The sequence below is a fragment of the Tachysurus vachellii genome, chromosome 22 (assembly GCF_030014155.1).
Source record: "Tachysurus vachellii isolate PV-2020 chromosome 22, HZAU_Pvac_v1, whole genome shotgun sequence".
NCBI lineage: Eukaryota > Metazoa > Chordata > Actinopteri > Siluriformes > Bagridae > Tachysurus > Tachysurus vachellii.
The window spans coordinates 3,717,737-3,737,309 of NC_083481.1; the positions used below are offsets into that span (position 1 = coordinate 3,717,737).

At 39.5% G+C, this 19,573-nt stretch overlaps 1 protein-coding gene across 2 annotated transcripts in view; it reads left to right on the top strand.

The window, feature by feature from the left end:
* The first annotated feature begins 1,744 nt into the window (after positions 1-1,744).
* LOC132837837 (potassium voltage-gated channel subfamily D member 3-like) overlaps positions 1,745-19,573 on the top strand; it is a 92,998-nt gene continuing 75,169 nt past the window's right edge. For both annotated transcript variants that reach the window (XM_060857737.1, XM_060857738.1), the window contains exons 1-2: positions 1,745-1,928; positions 3,711-4,868. In XM_060857737.1, the coding sequence (XP_060713720.1) occupies positions 3,766-4,868 (1,103 nt within the window). In that variant the 5' untranslated portion in view covers positions 1,745-1,928; positions 3,711-3,765. The remainder of the gene's footprint in view (positions 1,929-3,710; positions 4,869-19,573) is intronic.

The following is a 19,573-nucleotide window of genomic DNA, read 5'->3' on the forward strand; positions in this document are numbered from 1 at the left end:
AGCTTCCAATTGTTCTGTTAATAAATTCCAATATTATGTCTAAATGACACGTCTCTGTATTATACAGTAATAATCCTTGCCTATGAAAGCAAGCTGAGAATATTACAAAAGGAAAAAAAAACAAAAAAACAACACAGCATCCTGTCCTCAGCATTTGAGGATTATAGCGTTTCCCCTGATGGACAGGCTAATCTCCTTTCGCACTCACACTGACTGACAGTCTGGATAATACGTCATCGCTTTCATGCTTGTTTTCTTCTTATTCTCAGAGAATGATAAAAATTAATTTTTTTTTTTAAGTGAAAATGGACAGATCGAAACGGACACAATATGAAAAGGTATAGAGCGTAATAGAGCTTCTATTATCTTAATATTTTGTATAGTAGCTTGGCTTTCTGGAAGGAATAATGACCTAAAATGTCATTCAATACCAGCTACATCTATGAGATGTGTCCAGAATCACAAATACTTTATACAAATACTTTGCTTTAACAATCTGACTCAACAATTTGGAATTGAAACATTTTTGAAGATGTAAATTAGGATGAATAAATAATTCTATAATAATCACTCATAACACTACTCAATGAGCACAAAGAGGCTTTTAAAAGACATGAAAAATACATAATAATAAAACACGTAGATTTCCAGATTGACCTTTTTTATGAAGGTGATTTTTTTGTTGTTGATGTTGTTGATTAATTCTGCGGTCAAATCAAATCACTCTGGTCAAACTGGTAGAATATCTTTGCCATATTGTTAGCATTGTATACAAGTTGTTTTTAATAAGATAACACTACAGTAAGGAAATAAGAAACCCTAATTTAGAAAAGAATAAGGATAACAGGTTTCAGCAGCTCATCGCTGGCCTTTTTATACTAAACTCTTAAAAGTAAATGATACTAAGAACCAAATAAAGGAGTTTTCAGCATCAATGTCATAAAAGAACCATTTTCGGCTCCTCAAAGAACCTTTCGGTAAATTCTTCTTAAAAGAACCACTTTTTCTCTGAGAGCCACAAAGAAAGTTTTTAGAGGATTTTCGACTACAAAGAACCTTTTGTGCGATTAATAAAAGGATCCGTGGATGTTAAAGGTTCTTCACAGAACCATACGCCCTGACAGAGAACCATTTAGGAACCTTTATCTTTAAGTTTGTAAGAAAAACACAGTTTCAATAAAACACTTTTCAGACTCTTTTCAAAAATATGGAGAACTATGCACAAAAAAAAAAAATAAATAATAGACTGACAACCTCATCTATGCAAACACATGGCTCTCTGTAATGACTGGCCATGAATCAGATTCAAAGCCTTTGTTTATAGATTCATGTCTATATCATTTCTTCGGTTTGGTTAGTTTTAACAGATAACTTACTTAACTGGGAGTCCACCTGTGGCACAAAACGCAATTTTTATACTAATAAAAAAAATAAAAAGGATGGGAGTTGAAACAGGGTGTTTTATAGGACACTATTTGATAGAAGGTTGTATAGTGACGTATATATAATGACTATAGTAGTGTGCAGGGATGAGCTGAGCAAAGCGCGCACGCTAGAGAGAGAGAGAGAGAGAGAGAGAGAGAGAGAGAGAGAGAGAGAGAGAGGTGTGACTGTGAGTTTTCCCCACAGTTCTCTTCTCTTCACGGAGGTGAAACGCAATGCCGGAGTGATGTAGAGGAGAAATGACACGGTGTCCTTGCGCATGACATGTTGTCCTTGCGCAATTTGCGCTCATCCATCCATCCATCCATCTATCGCTCTTCTCCTTCTCGTTCTTCGTCTCCCTACTTGTTCTTCTGCTAAATCCGCGATCAGGACCTCGTTCACGCCTGAAAGAGGACGTCATCTTCCACAAAGAGTTGCTTTGCAAACGGACATCTCGTTTTTTCCCCCCTGCGTCGCCTCGGTGCTTCTGCGCTTTACTTTCCGTGAGTACGACAAGTCCGACGTTTCCATTCATTTCGTTCCATTCGTCATGCCAGCTGCTATAGGCTATGATAATACTTGTAGCTTTTAGTTTGGGGAGCGAATCTAAAATTCTTAACAGCAAAAGTATAGGCTGACATCTCGTTGTGTTAATAACATCTCGTTTAAATAACATGTCGTTTTCTTTTCCTCTACTTGAAATGAGCTGCACGTGCATTTCCCCTGTTTTTTTTCTTTTTTCTTTTTAATCCATTCTAAACACCGGTACAGTGACAGTGTTTGTGTTGTGATTGTAGCTACTATACCTCAGCATCATGGCTCAACAGGTATCAGGTGCCTACAAGTTCACACTACAGGTTCTGCTCATTCATCCAAAAGCACACTTTTTTTTCCTTATAATATTCTATATTTCTTATAAAAACACGTGAGCATTTAATATACAATACCTGAACTAAACAAATGCTTCTCTTTCTCATCATGTTGTTGCTATGATAGTCTTGATACAATGGTATTATACAGTATTACTGCATTTATTTCATCACGGTTCTTTCTCATCCTAAATGTCACCATCTTTATATAGAGTTCATTTTTCAGTCAGTGGTTTTTCTAACCAGGTCAAAAATCTTTTCCCGTACTTACGAGCAGGAAATATATACAGAACAGTAATATTACAGTTAAAAGACACTGAAAACATGCAATGAAATGGTGGCAACAATGATAACTTCTTAGCTTCTACTAAGGTTCCGGTCTCTGCAAAGGGATTCGGATAACCTGAAATGAAGGGGATGTTGTTGGAACGTGTGCAGTCCTCCTTTTGCCTTGACCTAGTCCTTCAGATAGCCACGTGTCCTTGCTTAAAGACATCAGAGACCTCACATTGTTACAAAAGAACAGCAAGTATCTTTATCCCTTATAATATACTAGACAGTTTTGTACAAAACCTGCTATGTGAGCACTAATTATTTAAACGCAGTGGTAAAATTCACAGAAATAATGAACACTGAATGCTTCGTTTAGTCTTTGTGATAGATGAGCTGCTGCGTTGTGGACTAATTAGAGACTAAGCCAAGCTCTAAGAAGGGAAAAGCTGCAGTAGTTCTGGCGTAAATGCATAAACGATATCATGCAATGAGAAGACATGTCCGATCTTAGCGATATTTCCCTAATGGAAACCAAGAAAGACAGAGCTGGAGTTTTGATAGATTATGTATTAGAAAATTTGAAGAAGAATTACAAAAGAGAATTGCAAGTAGTAAACAGACACAATGCGAAGAAAGAGATGGCTGAGGGACTTGTTTTATCTATATGATGTAGAGATCCATTTTTATCCTTGTTGATGATCCATGCTCTAATACCGATCTTATCGTAATATTTAAGCCGACTCTCTGCAAGACTTGCGTTTTCTTTCAAGATCCGTGTCACACTAGAAACATAACCCAAGTCCGTGACAACCGTAAACCTGTTGATCGAATTAGAAAATAAATCAATTCTGTCCCGTCCAATCTTGTGTTTCAGGATGTTATTAACCCCAATTAGATCAGCATCACATGAATAGATTCATTTATATTCTTTGTCTTTCTGGCAAAAACCTTTTTTTTTTTAAGAACCATACAACAGAGTGTTTTTCTCTCAGAGAAGATTCCACGTAGATCTGATTTGAAAATCTTTCTAAGACTGTAGTCAGTTTGATTCGGGTCGGCTTTTGTCTGAAATTGCAGTGCCGCAGACACACACTATTTCTATCCCACCAGTTTGATTACAATTATTTCCTTCCACTTTCACAGATGATGGTTGATCTTGGGGAAGCTTGGATTTGAAGCACCCTGTGTTGGAGTCACTATGGCAACGGGAGTAGCGGCATGGCTCCCTTTTGCCCGGGCAGCTGCCATTGGCTGGATGCCAGTGGCCAACTGCCCCATGCCTGCCGCACCCAGGGAACACACTAAAAAGAAAGATCAGTTGATCATCTTGAATGTCAGTGGACGCCGCTTCCAGACCTGGAGGACCACACTGGACCGTTACCCTGACACCCTTCTTGGCAGCACAGAGAAAGAATTTTTTTATAACGAGGAAACAAAGGAGTATTTCTTCGACCGTGATCCGGATGCCTTCCGTAGTGTGCTTAACTTTTATCGTACAGGAAAGCTCCACTATCCTCGCCACGAGTGCATCTCAGCCTACGACGAGGAGCTCGCCTTCTTTGGGATCATCCCAGAGATTATCGGAGACTGTTGTTACGAAGAGTACAAGGACCGCAAACGGGAGAATGCCGAGCGCCTCATGGATGACCAGGAGGAAAACAAAGAGGGCAAGCTGCCTAATATGAACTTTCGTGAAACTATGTGGAGAGCCTTTGAGAACCCGCATACCAGCACCATGGCCCTGGTGTTCTACTATGTCACTGGCTTCTTCATTGCTGTTTCTGTTATCACCAATGTAGTAGAAACCGTCCCTTGTGTTTCCACCCCAAGCCAGAAGGATGTGCCGTGTGGTGAGCGCTACCACGTTGCCTTCTTCTGCATGGACACTGCGTGTGTGATGATCTTCACAGTGGAGTACCTGCTACGCCTTTTTGCTGCACCTAGCCGCTACCGCTTCATGCGCTCGGTCATGAGTATCATTGATGTGGTGGCCATCTTGCCCTACTACATTGGCCTGGTCATGACTGACAATGAGGATGTGAGTGGCGCCTTTGTCACGTTGCGTGTCTTTCGTGTTTTCCGCATCTTCAAGTTCTCACGGCATTCCCAAGGTCTTCGCATCCTAGGATACACACTTAAGAGCTGTGCCTCCGAGCTCGGCTTCCTCCTCTTCTCCCTCACCATGGCCATCATCATCTTTGCCACGGTTATGTTCTACGCCGAGAAGGGATCAAGCTCAAGCAAGTTCACTAGCATTCCTGCATCTTTCTGGTACACCATCGTCACAATGACCACTCTCGGGTAAGTGGTGAAGACAAATTAGCAAAAAGGTTGAGTTGATAGCAAAGACCCTGGCTATATCTGTACTTTTCAGCATCTCTATATGCATTTTTACAAGCACCACCAGTGTGTGAAGGAGCTTCACAACAGTACGTCAGAACCTACAGGTTCCTCAGGGGTTCTTTGGATAGTTTGTACTTTCCTAAAGCTTGGTTTAGACTTTGTCAATTTTTAATCTTATTAAGATTATTTCTACTCAAATTGTATGAGATTTCAGGATCTAAATCTGGGCAGAATTTTGTATCACACTATACGATAACACACAATCTTCTTGTTTGATTAATAAATGAAGATACTTTAACTGTAGATGTGTGAGAAAAGATTACAATGTTATTCGTCATCCATCAGCGAAACCGGCCATTGGCACTACTGTATTTGTACCTGTACCGTCCCCTTATTGGTGGATCTTAGATTGTGAAATTGCTTGAAAATTCTCAGTAAAACAATTATAACTTCCATCCAAGGAATTTTATGCAATTTTTGTCTGACAGAAATATCAGGCCATATTTTGCATGTAAACCTGGCATGTCTCTATTTCTGAAAGGGAACGCTCAAGTTGCTGGCTTCTACATTTCTGTTCTAGTTTAAAAACGTATTATTTTAATGGCATAATACTGTATGGTTGAGGGACAGACGTCTAGCATCCAGCCGGCATTCGGGATCAAAATGATTCTTATCCTGGCTTAAACAACAACACTGTTGTTGAATGTTGGTGAAAATACGGAATGTTGGACACTTCGTCACTTAACACTTGTAGCTTTGCTTATGGAGAGGAAGGGGTGGGGCAACCAGGCATTGACGCTGGACCTGAACGTTTTCAAGATGGCCGACAACACTACGTTTAAACAAGATGTCTTACAAATGTCTTTTAAATTAGCTCACATTGTGTGATTGTATATTATAATTTTAAAAATGCAACATATTCTGATAAAGCTGCCATAGTGGCAAAGTGTGTTTGTCGTTGACTACATCGTATTCTTATTTATGCTTATTCTTCCAGTTAGACAATTCTACCTCCTCAAATGCGTACTCTATAGTACTACTATACTACTATAGTATAGTATAGTATAGTATAGTAGACACTAGAGTAAATACTGCATAGTGTAGTACGTCATTTGGGATACAGCTATTATTTATGAAAACATTTTTGGTTAACGTTAGCAAATATCTTTGGTAGAACCTTTTTTTTAAGGACTAAAACTGCTAAAATTTGAAAATTGAATAAAATTTGCTGTTAAAATATTAAATGTCAGAGTTTTATAACATGACACTATCATATTACTGATTATTTTGCTATAACAGAACATCCTGAAGTGCTTTATTCCCTAGTAAATATGTTAGCTACTGCTAATGCTAGCTCAGCGGTCTCTCTGTGGTATCTTGTATAGCCATAATCTTTGGATTATAACCAAACTACACAGCAGGTGTCTGAGTTAAGATAAATATCAGGCAGGTCAGGATCTTTAGTCTGAACAGCTACGTCAACGTTGGTCGTCTTTACGTGTCCAGTAAAAATCTTGACTTTAGCACATATCTGGTGATTCAGATACGTTTTTTCACCCAGGGGTTATTGTTATATGAAAAAAGTAGAAAATGGACTAAGACCATAATGGCTGTGAGTAAGGGAGAGCCGATGCGAAGGCGCAGTGGATATGAGTAGCTGTCAGAGTGACTAATAGTGGCTACCACTACATCTGCTAACAAATATAAACCTTCATGATATCTGCCATTTACTGTGCTGCGAGCAGAATAAGGACACAACCGCTGGAGGACACACAGTACAGGCTTGGCCACATGCTGCTTAGGTATAAAAGCACTGAAGAGCCTTATATGAGAAGTTTATTAGGAGAGAAATTTATGACAAAGGATTCATCACATTTGAGGTATGAGAGCAAGTCCGAGTCCTTATGAAGTAATTCTTCAGAGGTTAAACAGTGGGGTCATTTCAGCCGGTAGTGGAAATTAGACACGCGGATGAAATATAACGTCAGTATGTTCATCTGGATGATACAGTTACTCAGTAGATGAAGTTCCTCTGAATACCAATCAGATTCAGCTGAAAAATTGGAAATTTCGGTAAGCATTTTTATCAAGGAAACTGTGATCTATTCATTTAAATATTCAACGTTATTTGTTTATTTATTTATAAAAAAAAAAAAAAAGACTAAGCAGGAGATTTGATTCAATTCTGTATCTTTATTGTAAGCTTTAAAATGAATCATTATTTTTTCTTTTTTTTCTTTAGATCTTTTAGAGTTTTAAATAAATAAATAATAGGAATAAAATAATTCGTTTAACATTTTTTTTTTACTTTTCAGTGTTTTCATTATAGGTTTGAATAAAAACATGAAATTCCCTCCCAAAACGCTACTACATTACTTACAGTTTACAATCTTTAAAATGAAGTCAAATATCATATATATATATATATATATATATATATATATATATATATATATATATATATATATATATATAGTGATGCTTATCATGTATCGTAGAAATAAATCACGATACGATAATTTGGTCATATCATCAATCCATAATTGGAACCCTTTTGTTCACACAAACAAATAAACAGTCAAACTCTTATTGTTTGTCATTTTATACATTTTGATTAGACAACACGTTTCATCTATCCACTTTTATATGTGTCCATTTTGTAAAAAAAAAAACTAAATTACAATCTCCATTTTATCTCATTTGTTTATACAACTGAGCAATTCAGGGTTAAGGGCCTTGCTCAAGGGCCCAGCAGTGACAGCTTGGTGGACCTGGGATTCAAAATTACAACCTTCCTGTCAGTAGTCAGTGATGACCATGTGGTACAGATGCCTCTAAAAAATATCAGAACAAAGGAAACCCAATCTAATCTGTTCATTTATCATCGCTTGAATCTACAGTGAGGGCTGAAAAGAAATTAGTCCTCACGATTGTTGTGCAGGAAGAATCTGCAAACTTACAAACAATACGATCGAATCTGATCTGATCTTGAGTTTAGGACTGAGCCATGCTAGCCTGTTTATTCCAGATTTCACTGCTGAACCAGGTCTGAAAACAGCACGTTAAAGATGATCAGTTTTAGTGATTATCTGGTTTTCTGATTTCTCCGTTGTGCTCGTCCGGTTGTGTTCAATTTCACAACATCGCTAAGAATAATCACATACAGTAAACTCTCATTTTCATCAGGATTAATAAACATTTCCTGTTTCAGGTGGGGGGCATGGTGGCTTAGTGGTTAGCACGTTCGCCTCACACCTCCAGGGTTGGGGGTTCGATTCCCGTCTCCACCTTGTGTGTGTGGAGTTTGCATGTTCTCCCCGTGCCTCGGGGGTTTCCTCCGGGTACTCCGGTTTCCTCCCCCGGTCCAAAGACATGCATGGTAGGTTGATTGGCATCTCTGGAAAATTGTCCGTAGTGTGTGATTGCGTGAGTGAATGAGAGTGTGTGTGTGCCCTGTGATGGGTTGGCACTCCGTCCAGGGTGTATCCTGCCTTGATGCCCGATGACGCCTGAGATAGGCACAGGCTCCCCGTGACCCGAGGTAGTTCAGATAAGTGGTAGAAAATGAATGAATGAATGTTTCAGGTGAAACTGATTGATGATTGCAATGTGGTACTGTACTAAAACAAGCAAAAGCCTTAAGCTTAAAAATGGTTTCAGACAAATGTGTTTTTTTTGAAAGTTAAAATTTCTGCAAATGATCAAAAAAAAATTTCTTCAAGGCTTAAACTGAACATGGAATATATTATTCCGATATTATTTTATATAATATTATTTCCGGTCATTTTCAGCTTTCTCTTTATACAACCTCAATCTCTTCTATTGGTCATATGACATAAATAATTTCTAGGATTTCATTATAACTGAATTATTCTATCTAATGGGAGATTTTATATTTCTTTAGTTTGGTGGTCTTTTATTTATTGACTTCATCTACTGTAAAGCCAAAGGCAAATTTCCAGAAACATTTTTCCCGACAGAAGAAGCGGACACCATCTGCACTTCTTTCTCCGATATTCTTTTGTACTTCAACAGGTTGTCATTAAAATTTCACCGCTGTCCTCTTTTTTATTTTTATTTTTTTTCAAGAAACATAATTGATATTTCAAACCTAGCCTAAGGGAAGTTTTCTGTAACGCCGCTGCTGTCGCCGTATCATCTCGCTGTTTGTTTTCTCGTAATTGCTGAACTAATTGTTCCACTGACAAGTTGTTAAAGGTTGTTAGGAAGCAAGAAGTAGTGGAATTTAAATTGCATCAATTAACCGGCTGTTTATTTATTTTTTTAATCCTTGTTTGTTTAAAAGGTCGAGTCAGCGGTGAGGTTCTTAATTACATGCCACGCTCAGCGGATAGCCATAAGGGTCACGGATGGTAGGTTGTTGAAACAAAAATAGTTTTCATGTGAATTGTAACAAAAGGCACAGAAACCTCAAGGAATTCAGGATGGTGTATAGACACAACCCTGCTTGATGGACCTTGTCGTCGCTCACATTAGTCCAATCTAAAACCTTCTTCGATTCATTTGTATAGCTATCGTAGAAAGTCAGTTTGGATCCTTGATCCATCGTGAAGTTCTACACCTGGTTAAAATCTCATCGCTAGATGGTGAACTCTGTTGGAGATAGATGTACATGGACAGCCCGTGACCCTGTTGTGGACAGAGCCACTTGGAGACAATCACACCGTCTATAAACTGCCTTTGTGTTGGTCAGCTGTGTGCTCGGATCTTCATCAGTGAACATTTGAAGACTTCAGCAGGAAGGAATTAGTGTTAAGACTGTAATAATGTCAGAAACGACTCTGACCTGTTAGTTCCTCAGGAACTCTTGGTTACACAATTCCACTGGACTACAAACTCTTGTAGAAAGGACATTATTTAGATAATTTACTGTCCAGTGTCACCCAGATGAGGATGAGGTTCCCTTCTGAGTGTTGTTACAAGGACTCAAGGTTTCTTCCTCTTCATCATCATCACTTTTTCTCGCCACCGTCACCTCAGGCTTGATCATTAGGGATAGATTCATTCATTCATTCATCTTCTACCGCTTATCCGAACTACCTCGGGTCACGGGGAGCCTGTGCCTATCTCAGGCGTCATCTGGCATCAAGGCAGGATACACCCTGGACGGAGTGCCAACCCATCACAGGGCACACACACACACACTCATTCACTCACGCAATCACACACTACGGACAATTTTCCAGAGATGCCAATCAACCTACCATGCATGTCTTTGGACCGGGGGAGGAAACCGGAGTACACGGAGGAAACCCCCGAGGCACGGGGAGAACATGCAAACTCCACACACACAAGGTGGAGGTGGGAATCGAACCCCCAACCCTGGAGGTATGAGGCGAACGTGCTAACCACTAAGCCACCGTGCCCCCCCCATTAGGGATAGATGTTAGAGATAAATAGTAACTTAATTTTAAACTTTAAAAATGTATTGTAAATGAACGGAAAAAAATATTTGCTAAATTTTTTAAATATAAGCTATAACGTAACAGCTAAACATTCAGTCCACTCCATTCAGCGCTCATCTCCGTATAGACAAACAGATCATTTGCCTGGACATCTCCATCCTCAGCACACGGTCCACACAAGACTCGTGACACCCTACAACATAAGCAGAAATTTCCCTGCCCTTTGATTAGGCTAATAAAACAGGTTTGTCCCATCAAATTGACCCGAGCATTATCCCTTATTAAAATTCATCATCTAGTCAACCTTAACGAAACACCGGATGGTGATATTTTTTCCGTTTTTTTTTGTTTTTTTTTTTCGTCACCTGGAGTGAACTCGGTAATGCTTTTGTGTGATTGTGATTTTATTATTTATTTATCTGCTTTATTAATGGCCTCCATTGACATTCATGAATTCCTCCTACATAATGCAGGAAGATAAAAAAAAAAAAAAAAAGGAAGCTTTCTCAGTCACGTTTTTGTTGAGCTTGATGAGGTAAAATCAGACGCAGGTACTGTAGGAGACCTTAAGAGACTGTGCTTATTTTGCATAATGCATTACAAAAGCAACGCTTTTCCTTTCGCGTCAACAACGCTGATCTCGGCAGTTTGGCTTTTCTTTTTTCTTTCTTTCTTTCTTTCTTCCTTTTTTTTTTGCAGCATCTCTGCATTTAAATGAGTGGCAGCTAGAGGCAGCTGTTTGAGCTGCAGGAACGTGTGTGGATTCATGCCATCTGTGGTTAAGAGGCATTCTGAAGACTACACACACACACACACATTTGATCTGATCTGAGAAATAACCCAGCATTGGCAGTGTGTCGAGTGTTGCCACCAAGGGAGTGTTTTTTATGTCCTCCTTAGCAGCTCTAGAAATCAGAGAAGCCATCCGCCAAGAGCATAACAGTGTAACACAATTAAAATAATTAGGAATTCATATTTTATTCATCTCCCCTGCAACTGGCACTTGTTATTCCAGTCACACACAAATCATAAACAGCCGCTCCATCTCGACTGAGGATTGCTGAAAAAGCGCAGCGCAGGTTTTCTTTTTCTGAATCGCCGAAAAGCAGGATGTCTCGACGAGACTTTGGGAATGATCACAGAGTAGAATAGAAGCCTTTGTTTTTGTCATATAAACATTACAGCACAGTGAAATTCTATCTTTGCATATCTTAACTTTGGAGGTTGGTATCAGAGCACAGGGTCAGTTATGATACAGCACCACTGGAGCAGAGAGGGTTAAGGGCCTTGCTCAAGGGCCCAACAGTGGCAGCATGGCAGTACTGGGGCTTGAACCATGATCAACAACCCAGAGCCTTTACCACTTGAACCACAACTGCACCAATTATCATCACGGCTGCATCGCTCTGAACTTGGCATGAAATCACCTTCATGGACCTTCCTGGACCTGCACATTTTTAAAGTGCAGATGTATGTGTACTGATATACCTTATGTTTGTAATCACAATGCTCCACTTTTTGTTATTCCTGTATTTAATCACACACCACATCACACACCGCATGTACGGGATTGCACCACTACAATCATCGTCATGACATTAATTTAACTCAAGCCCTCTTTAAGTCACATGAAAACATGAGTATAGCGACCACAGAAAGTCATTTTGGACCTGCCTTATCCATCCTGAAGCTCTACCCCTGGTTGGAGTCTCGTCTAGATCTACATGGACAGCCCATGGCTTGTTGTACTGCTGTGGATAGAACCACTTGGAGACAATCACACCGTCTATGAACTTCCTTTGTGTTGGTCAGCTTTGAGCCCGGGGGGCACGGTGGCTTAGTGGTTAGCACGTTCGCCTCACACCTCCAGGGTTGGGGGTTCGATTCCCGCCTCCACCTTGTGTGTGTGGAGTTTGCATGTTCTCCCCGTGCCTCGGGGGTTTCCTCCAGGTACTCCGGTTTCCTCCCCCGGTCCAAAGACATGCATGGTAGGTTGATTGGCATCTCTGGAAAATTGTCCATAGTGTGTGATTGCATGAGTAAATGAGAGTGTGTGTGTGCACCCTGCGATGGATTGGCACTCCGTCCAGAATGTATCCTGCCTTGATGCCCGATGACGCCTGAGATAGGCACAGGCTCCCCGTGACCTGAGGTAGTTCGGATAAGAGGTAGAAAATGAGTGAGTGAGTGAGTGAGAACTTTGAGCCCAGATCTTCATCAGTGAACATTTGGAGACTTAGAAATAACTCTGACCTGTTAGTTCCTCACGAGCTTTTGGTTAAACAAGTCCACCTGACTACAAATTGTAGTAGAAAGGACATTATTTACATTGACATTATTTCCTGTCCAGTTTCACCCAAATGAGGATGAGGTTTACTTCTGAGTCTGGTTCCTCTCAAGGTTTCTTCCTCATATCATCTCAGGGAGTTTTTCCTCACCACCATCGCCTCAGGCTTGTCATTAGGAATAGATGTTAGAGATAAATAGTAACTTAATTTGAAACTTTTACATTTTAATTTTATTTCTAAGCGTCTGTAAAGTTGCTTTGAGAAAGCGTCAGTTGTTAAAAACGTTTTAGAAATAAATGGAAATGAAATATAATTGAATTCTGTATGTCCCACTGGTAGGAGTTTAGAAGAATTCTGTGCTTGCGATTTTAAGATTTCAAACAAAACAAAATCCAGCAGGGTTAAGGTTAGAGTTAGGGTTAGAAAAAAAATTCAAGCACCTTTGGCTGCAACAATCAATACTACAATAGATTTTTTCGGATTAATGTTACGTTTATGTCACGCAAAACAAGTTTGTTCCTGTTCTAAATTGTGTTACGGAAGCTACAATAGTTACAGCCGCTCCGTCATTCCCTCATCAGCCTTTTCTTTCCTCTCTTTCTGTCACAAAACATTACTACAAGGGCGTCGATTTGTGTAGGGACGGTAGGGACATGTCCCTACCAATATCCAGGGAACACTCAATTGTCCCTAGCAATAATTTGACCAAGCCTATATATACACATATATATATATATATATATATATATATATATATATATATATATATATATATATATATATATATATACACACACATAACCACTGATGTCCTTCTGTGTCTTGTGCTTTTTTACTTATTTCATTTAACATTTATCCAGGAATCGTTAAATAAGATAAAAAATATTTTACAACAGCGTTCTGTAAAAAATAGCGCAACTTGGGGAACACAAACGGTTAACAGATTTACACCCCTTCTATGAATCCCGTCTCTGTAACTCACCTCTCTAAAAGGATTGGCCTTTGCCTTTTTTGAGTCCTGCCTCTCTAACCAACGTCGCTGTTTGATTGGCTTTGTCTTTCTCGCTAATGTGTTTCTCGCTAATGTGTTGATTATGCAGGCTAACGGTATGTGAGTAAGTAAGTATTCTTATAACAACAGTTTTATACGGGGAATGTTGTCCCCACCAATGTCAAATAAATTATGTCCCCACCAATGTCAAATAAATTATGTCCCCACCGATGTCAAAATCAAACTTACGCCCTTGCATTACTATAATAAGACAAAAATCCATGCTGATTTTTATGTTACTGAGAAAGCGCAGAACTCTTTACCTCAAAGCATTGACACTGGAGACTCCTAACAAAACACTGTACTAAACTATACCGTACAAACCTTTGCTACTATACACACAGTAAGGAGCGCATTAAACCTTGTAGCTTAAACTCTAAACATAGTAATGGAAAGTTCTGGAATCGTTGATCTACACCTTTGTCTGGCCAATCAGATTAATCAGTCTATTAACATACGACATGAAGAATCTTTGATCATCTTTTTTCACTTTTATTTAGTTGACGGTCAGCAACAGCCATCAAAGTGAACATCCTGTACACAGAAGAGATACTATTTCTGGACTATAACGAGCGTTGTAGCAGATTAATGGCAGCTGTTCATCATCTCAAGGCTGATTAATGCCTCGGCTCTTTATCGAAACAGAGAATATTCAGGCTTTTTTCTACCTTTAATGCTTTGAGTTTGAGCGTCAGTTATCTTTTCTTACCTTCTTACCTCCGCAGTGATGTCTTTAGGCATTGGGATGAGGGTGCAGACAATGAACCTTTGACCTTTACGGCCTGAGTAAAGCAGCGTAAGATTTATTGCCTTGCTTGTTCATAGTACTGAATGTACCGTTTAAACTGAGTTATAAACTCGAGCTTGGAAAAAAACAGTAAATCAGATTATTCTGAATGATGTGCTGATCGAATTTAATGAGTTTCAGGAAGGATAGAGTATTTCACTATGTTCATCCATTCAAGGAGATAAAAAGACATCAAGACGCTAATGGTTTCTTTTTTTCTGTCTATCACTTGCTGTGAATTATTTGGGAGTTTTGTGGAACCAAGGAGCGACTTAGCATGATTGTGTTGCACCTCCGGAGTTAGGGGTTCATTTCCTGTCTCCACCCTGTGTACATGGTGTTTACATGTTATCTCTGTGGTTCAGGGTTTCCTCTGGGTTCTCTGGTTTCCTCCCCCAATCCAGAGACATACATTGTGGGCTGACTGGCATTTCTAATTTTTCCATAGTGTTAACAGGTGTGTGAGTTAGATTGAGACTGATGCCCCTTTTCCACCAAAAAGAACCGGGTGCTGGTTCAGAGCTAGCACTGGTGCTGGTTCAAAGTTGGTTCCACTGGTGAACCTTCTAAGAACCGGTTTGTCTTTCCACCGGCTAGAGAGCCGTCACAGGTCCAAGTCTGACGTCACTGTATACGTGTCACGTGTGTCACTTAGCATGTAGCTACTTACTATCATGTGTGCTGATAATGTATCATATTGCGGTAAAGTAAAAGTGTATTAAACATTAGTATACTTAAGTTACATTATCAAATGCGCTAACATTAGCCCCGCCCACAGCCCCTGACACAAGCGGTTCTTAAGTCTAGACCAGCAACGTCTTGGTGCTACTTAAGAACCACTTTTCCTGGTTCAGAGCCGGTGCTTTGGCTGTCGAAAAAGAAAGAACTGGTTCTAAATTAGGCTCTGGCTCCGAACCAGCACTCAAACTGCCTCAGTGGAAAAGGGGCATGACTGTTGCCTAGTGATGTGTTGGCGTCTGGTCCGAACAGGGTGTCTTGTGTCCTGAAGTTTGCTGAGATGGACGCCAGGCTGCCTGTGACCCTGTGTGGGACAAGCAGTACAGAAAATGGATGGAGGAACACCAGCTTTGAAAGTATCTCTATTCGGGCTATATACAGTAGTATAGATATACCTAGTTCTCCCACACCACCCCACCACTGACTCCACACCCTCCACTGGTTTCCGGTAGATTCAAAACACCGATGCTTGCTTAGAAAGCCAAAAATGTACCAGAACCATCTTATTTTCAAGCTCTTATCACTCCTCGCAATGCACCATGCACTGCACATTGCTTCCTCCATTGATCTAGGACTGTATAACTGGTCCCTCTCAGAGTGAGAGGTTGCTTATCCGAACTACCTCGGGTCACGGGGAGCCTGTGCCTATCTCAGGCGTCATCGGGCATCAAGGCAGGATACACCCTGGACGGAGTGCCAACCCATCGCAGGGCACACACACACTCTCATACACTCACGCAATCACACACTACGGACCCTAGTGAACCAGTGTTAATGTATTCATTGATAGACACTACAGTACAAAGCACTATTGCATGTCACTCTGAATAAGGACGTTTGCTCTATATCATTTTTACTAAACCCTCAATAAGACCCCAGAATATAATCTGTTCCTACACCTTAAACACTTTCTCTATAAAGCGAAAGATTAGATTTTAAAGCCACATCCGACATCATGATCAGCTTCTGAAATTTAGCTCCATTTAGAAAACGTTCTACTAACAATGCGTTATAATAACAACAGGAAACACATCCGTCTAATTTTATTACGTCATCTGACCCAGATTTAAAAGATATAAATCATTGTAAATTCTATAAATAGCCCCAAAGCCGTAAACACAGAGATCAGAAAGACAGCAGCAGAGTGGAGGTGCATCTTAAAGGTCTAATGGATTTTATGTTATCCAATAAGTTCATGCCTTATCTGCCTCTGGGTGAAACCCTGCTGCTATTTCAAGCTTATTCTTTTTTTTTCTTTTGCACTTTCATCCCCTTTGTAGCCACTGCTGGGAAGATATCGCTTTGTTCTGCGGCTGTCAGCGGGTCAGCATTTACAATAGCCCGGGTGTGTAAATCAGTGCATGTCAGGTCTTTAAATGGTACACCTTCCCCCTTTTCAATCTCCATTTCATTCTCAGTGAAAGGAAAGAAAGTGAGAGAGAGAGAGAGAGAGAGAGAGAGAAAGACAGAGAGGAAGAGAGAGAGAGCTCTTCTCCTGCTTCTTCACACCTTTGAATTAAAGTCGAACAAGTTCCACAAGACAGCAAAAGAAAGGTGGGTTTGTGTTACTTGAGGCTTTATTTTTGAGAATAAATAAAGATCTCTCCAAAACGTTTCATATATAAGGTGCAAAAATTTTATTTGTTTTTTTTTGCTCTTCAATGTCATTCATAAATTTATTTTCTACCGCTTATACGAACCATCTCGGGTCACGGGGAGCCTGTGTCTGATTGAGCTCCAATGATCTCAGGCGTCATCGGGCATCAAGGCAGGATACACCCTGGACGGAGTGCCAACCCATCGCAGGGCACACACACACACTCTCATTCACTCACGCAATCACACACAATTTTTCCAGAGATGCCAATCAACCTACCATGCATGTCTTTGGACCGGGGGAGGAAACCGGAGTACCCGGAGGAAACCCCCGAGGCACGGGGAGAACATGCAAACTCCACACACACAAGGCGGAGGCGGGAATCGAACCCCCAACCCTGGAGGTGTGAGGCCAACGTGCTAACCACTAAGCCACCGTGCCCGCTCTTCAGTGTATTTCAGAAATTTTTTAATTTCTTGTTTACTATATGTAATGTTAAAAACCAACCTTAGGAAGATCGATGCAGCTTCATTCGTACAAAATTAAAAGGTAATCCGTGTACGTCATCTTTATCCGTTTGATTTCGAAATTGAATTTCAGTGGATAAAGTTCAGCGACGAAACAGATCGAAGTAAAAATGTGTAACCCAAGTTCATGTTAAAAAAGTTTCTATCATTTTATTTCTTCTATTTTATAGCATAAAATTATTTTATTATTTATTAATTCTTTCTTCCCTGAAATCGAAAGATATCCAGTCGCAGTATTGAATTTTAATGACATTTAATAGCCCTTTATAAGACAAGACACAGTAAATTGATTGTTTCGATTCAAAAGCTTAGTTAAAAGTGAAAATAACAAATAAAAGTAAATTAAAACAAACACTAATTTAATTACACAAATAAAATTCGGTTTGCATAAGAAATCTGAAGCAGTTTATACGAATAATTATTTGAAAGTAAGGATCGGAGATGCTAACTGACGCTAACTGAATCTGATCAATGTTTTAGCACATCTTCTGCACCCATGGTTCAGCTTAGCAATTTTTTTCTTAAACAAAAAATACCAAGAAAAGAAATGAAACAAAAGTCCACACAAAAAAGCAAAACAAAATCAAGAGCGCAAAATAAGGACAAGGAGATAAAGCATTAGCTTCAACATAACTTGCCCATGGACACTAAACCTCTAAAAAAAAGGGATACGGCTTCCTCTGGCAACTTGGTGGAGAAATGTCAAAGGTTGTAGGTTATGAACATTAAGGTGAAGTTTAGGATTGGGCAGAGCTAGTGTTTACCTTTTCCTATAAATTTTTATCTATAAATGTAGAGAAATCAAACCACGTCCCCATTGTTTATATAAATCATCATATTCTTTTTCCATCTCCGTTGAATTAAACTAAACTGAAAAGCAGCTGAGATAAACATGCAGTCCTTATGTGAAAAAAACGTCCTGCTAGCAGTTTACACTTCTATGAAGCTAATTAAAAAAGAGGGTACAGCAAAATCCCTTAAAATTCCCTGAAGTACTGAAACATCTTTCTCTATTGTATATACTGTATTGAAATTATTCATTTAGGTCCATTAACGACTCCTGGGATTTGATCCCACAACTTTCTGGTCACTGGCTCATCATTAATCACTGGTCTATCACTTTTAGGAAGGAACCAGGAGCCAGAGAGCATGAGAGCATTGGAGGGAGAAAAATATATATATATATATATATATATAGAGAGAGAGAGAGAGAGAGAGAGAGAGAGAGAGAGAGAGAGAGAGAGAGAGAGCGCTAAATTGATCGAGCATCTTCAGACTTTTAATGATAAAGCACAGAGCACTCGCTGCTCATTAACTTTTCTCATTCACTCAGCTCTAAAGCGAATTGTTTTTATGACAGCATGTCAGATTGTTCCTTCCTGTTATCTAAAAGAACACGGAATGAAAGAGACAATGGTAAGAAATGACATGCACAGGGAAGAAATGCCACTTTTCCATACGAACAAATGAGAGCAATTATTGGCTCGAGTGAAATCGCTTTGAAGGAACGCGCCTTTTTTATCCTCTATCCGCCACAATCGATGACATCGCTAATTACCTGTGCAGTGACACCTCAGGATAGAGGTCATGTCTGATGATCTACTAAAAAGCTGAGTGCCCTTTAAGTCAAGCGTGGGCAGAAGACCTTTACCTGTCATCGCTTGAGATAATTTACTGTATTATAATTACTTATAATTGTACTGTTATTGTCATGAGTTTAGTTTATTTGAGTTTATTACAGTTATAGAAATTTGTTGTTTGTTGTCATTCATACAAACTTGTGCTTTTCTTACTCTGTGTAGATGTGTATTACTTTTATTTAGTTTTCTCATTTGTGTTATTTGTATGTCTTTTTGTCATTTGTGTGACTCGTGCATTTTTCTCATTCGTGTTACTCTAGACCCATGTGCATATTGTTTTATTTCTGCTATTTGTATGCCATTTGTATGCAGTTCTGCCATTTTGTCATGTTACACTTCACCTTCTCATTTCTGTTACTCACATTCTCATTTGCTATCTGTGTTACTCATGTATATTTTGGGGTCTTTTTACACCTGGTCACTTCATGTGTGTTCTCTGATCCGATAGCTATCTGATTTGTTAAAACTGTTCCATTTACATTAGGCCACATAAATGCGTCTCGGCGAATCGGATATCGATCCGATCTTTCTACTCCAGCCGGAAATGCAAATATATTTTACCTCATTTCCGGGGTCATTGTAATGGAACACGCTTTGGTGTATGCGTTT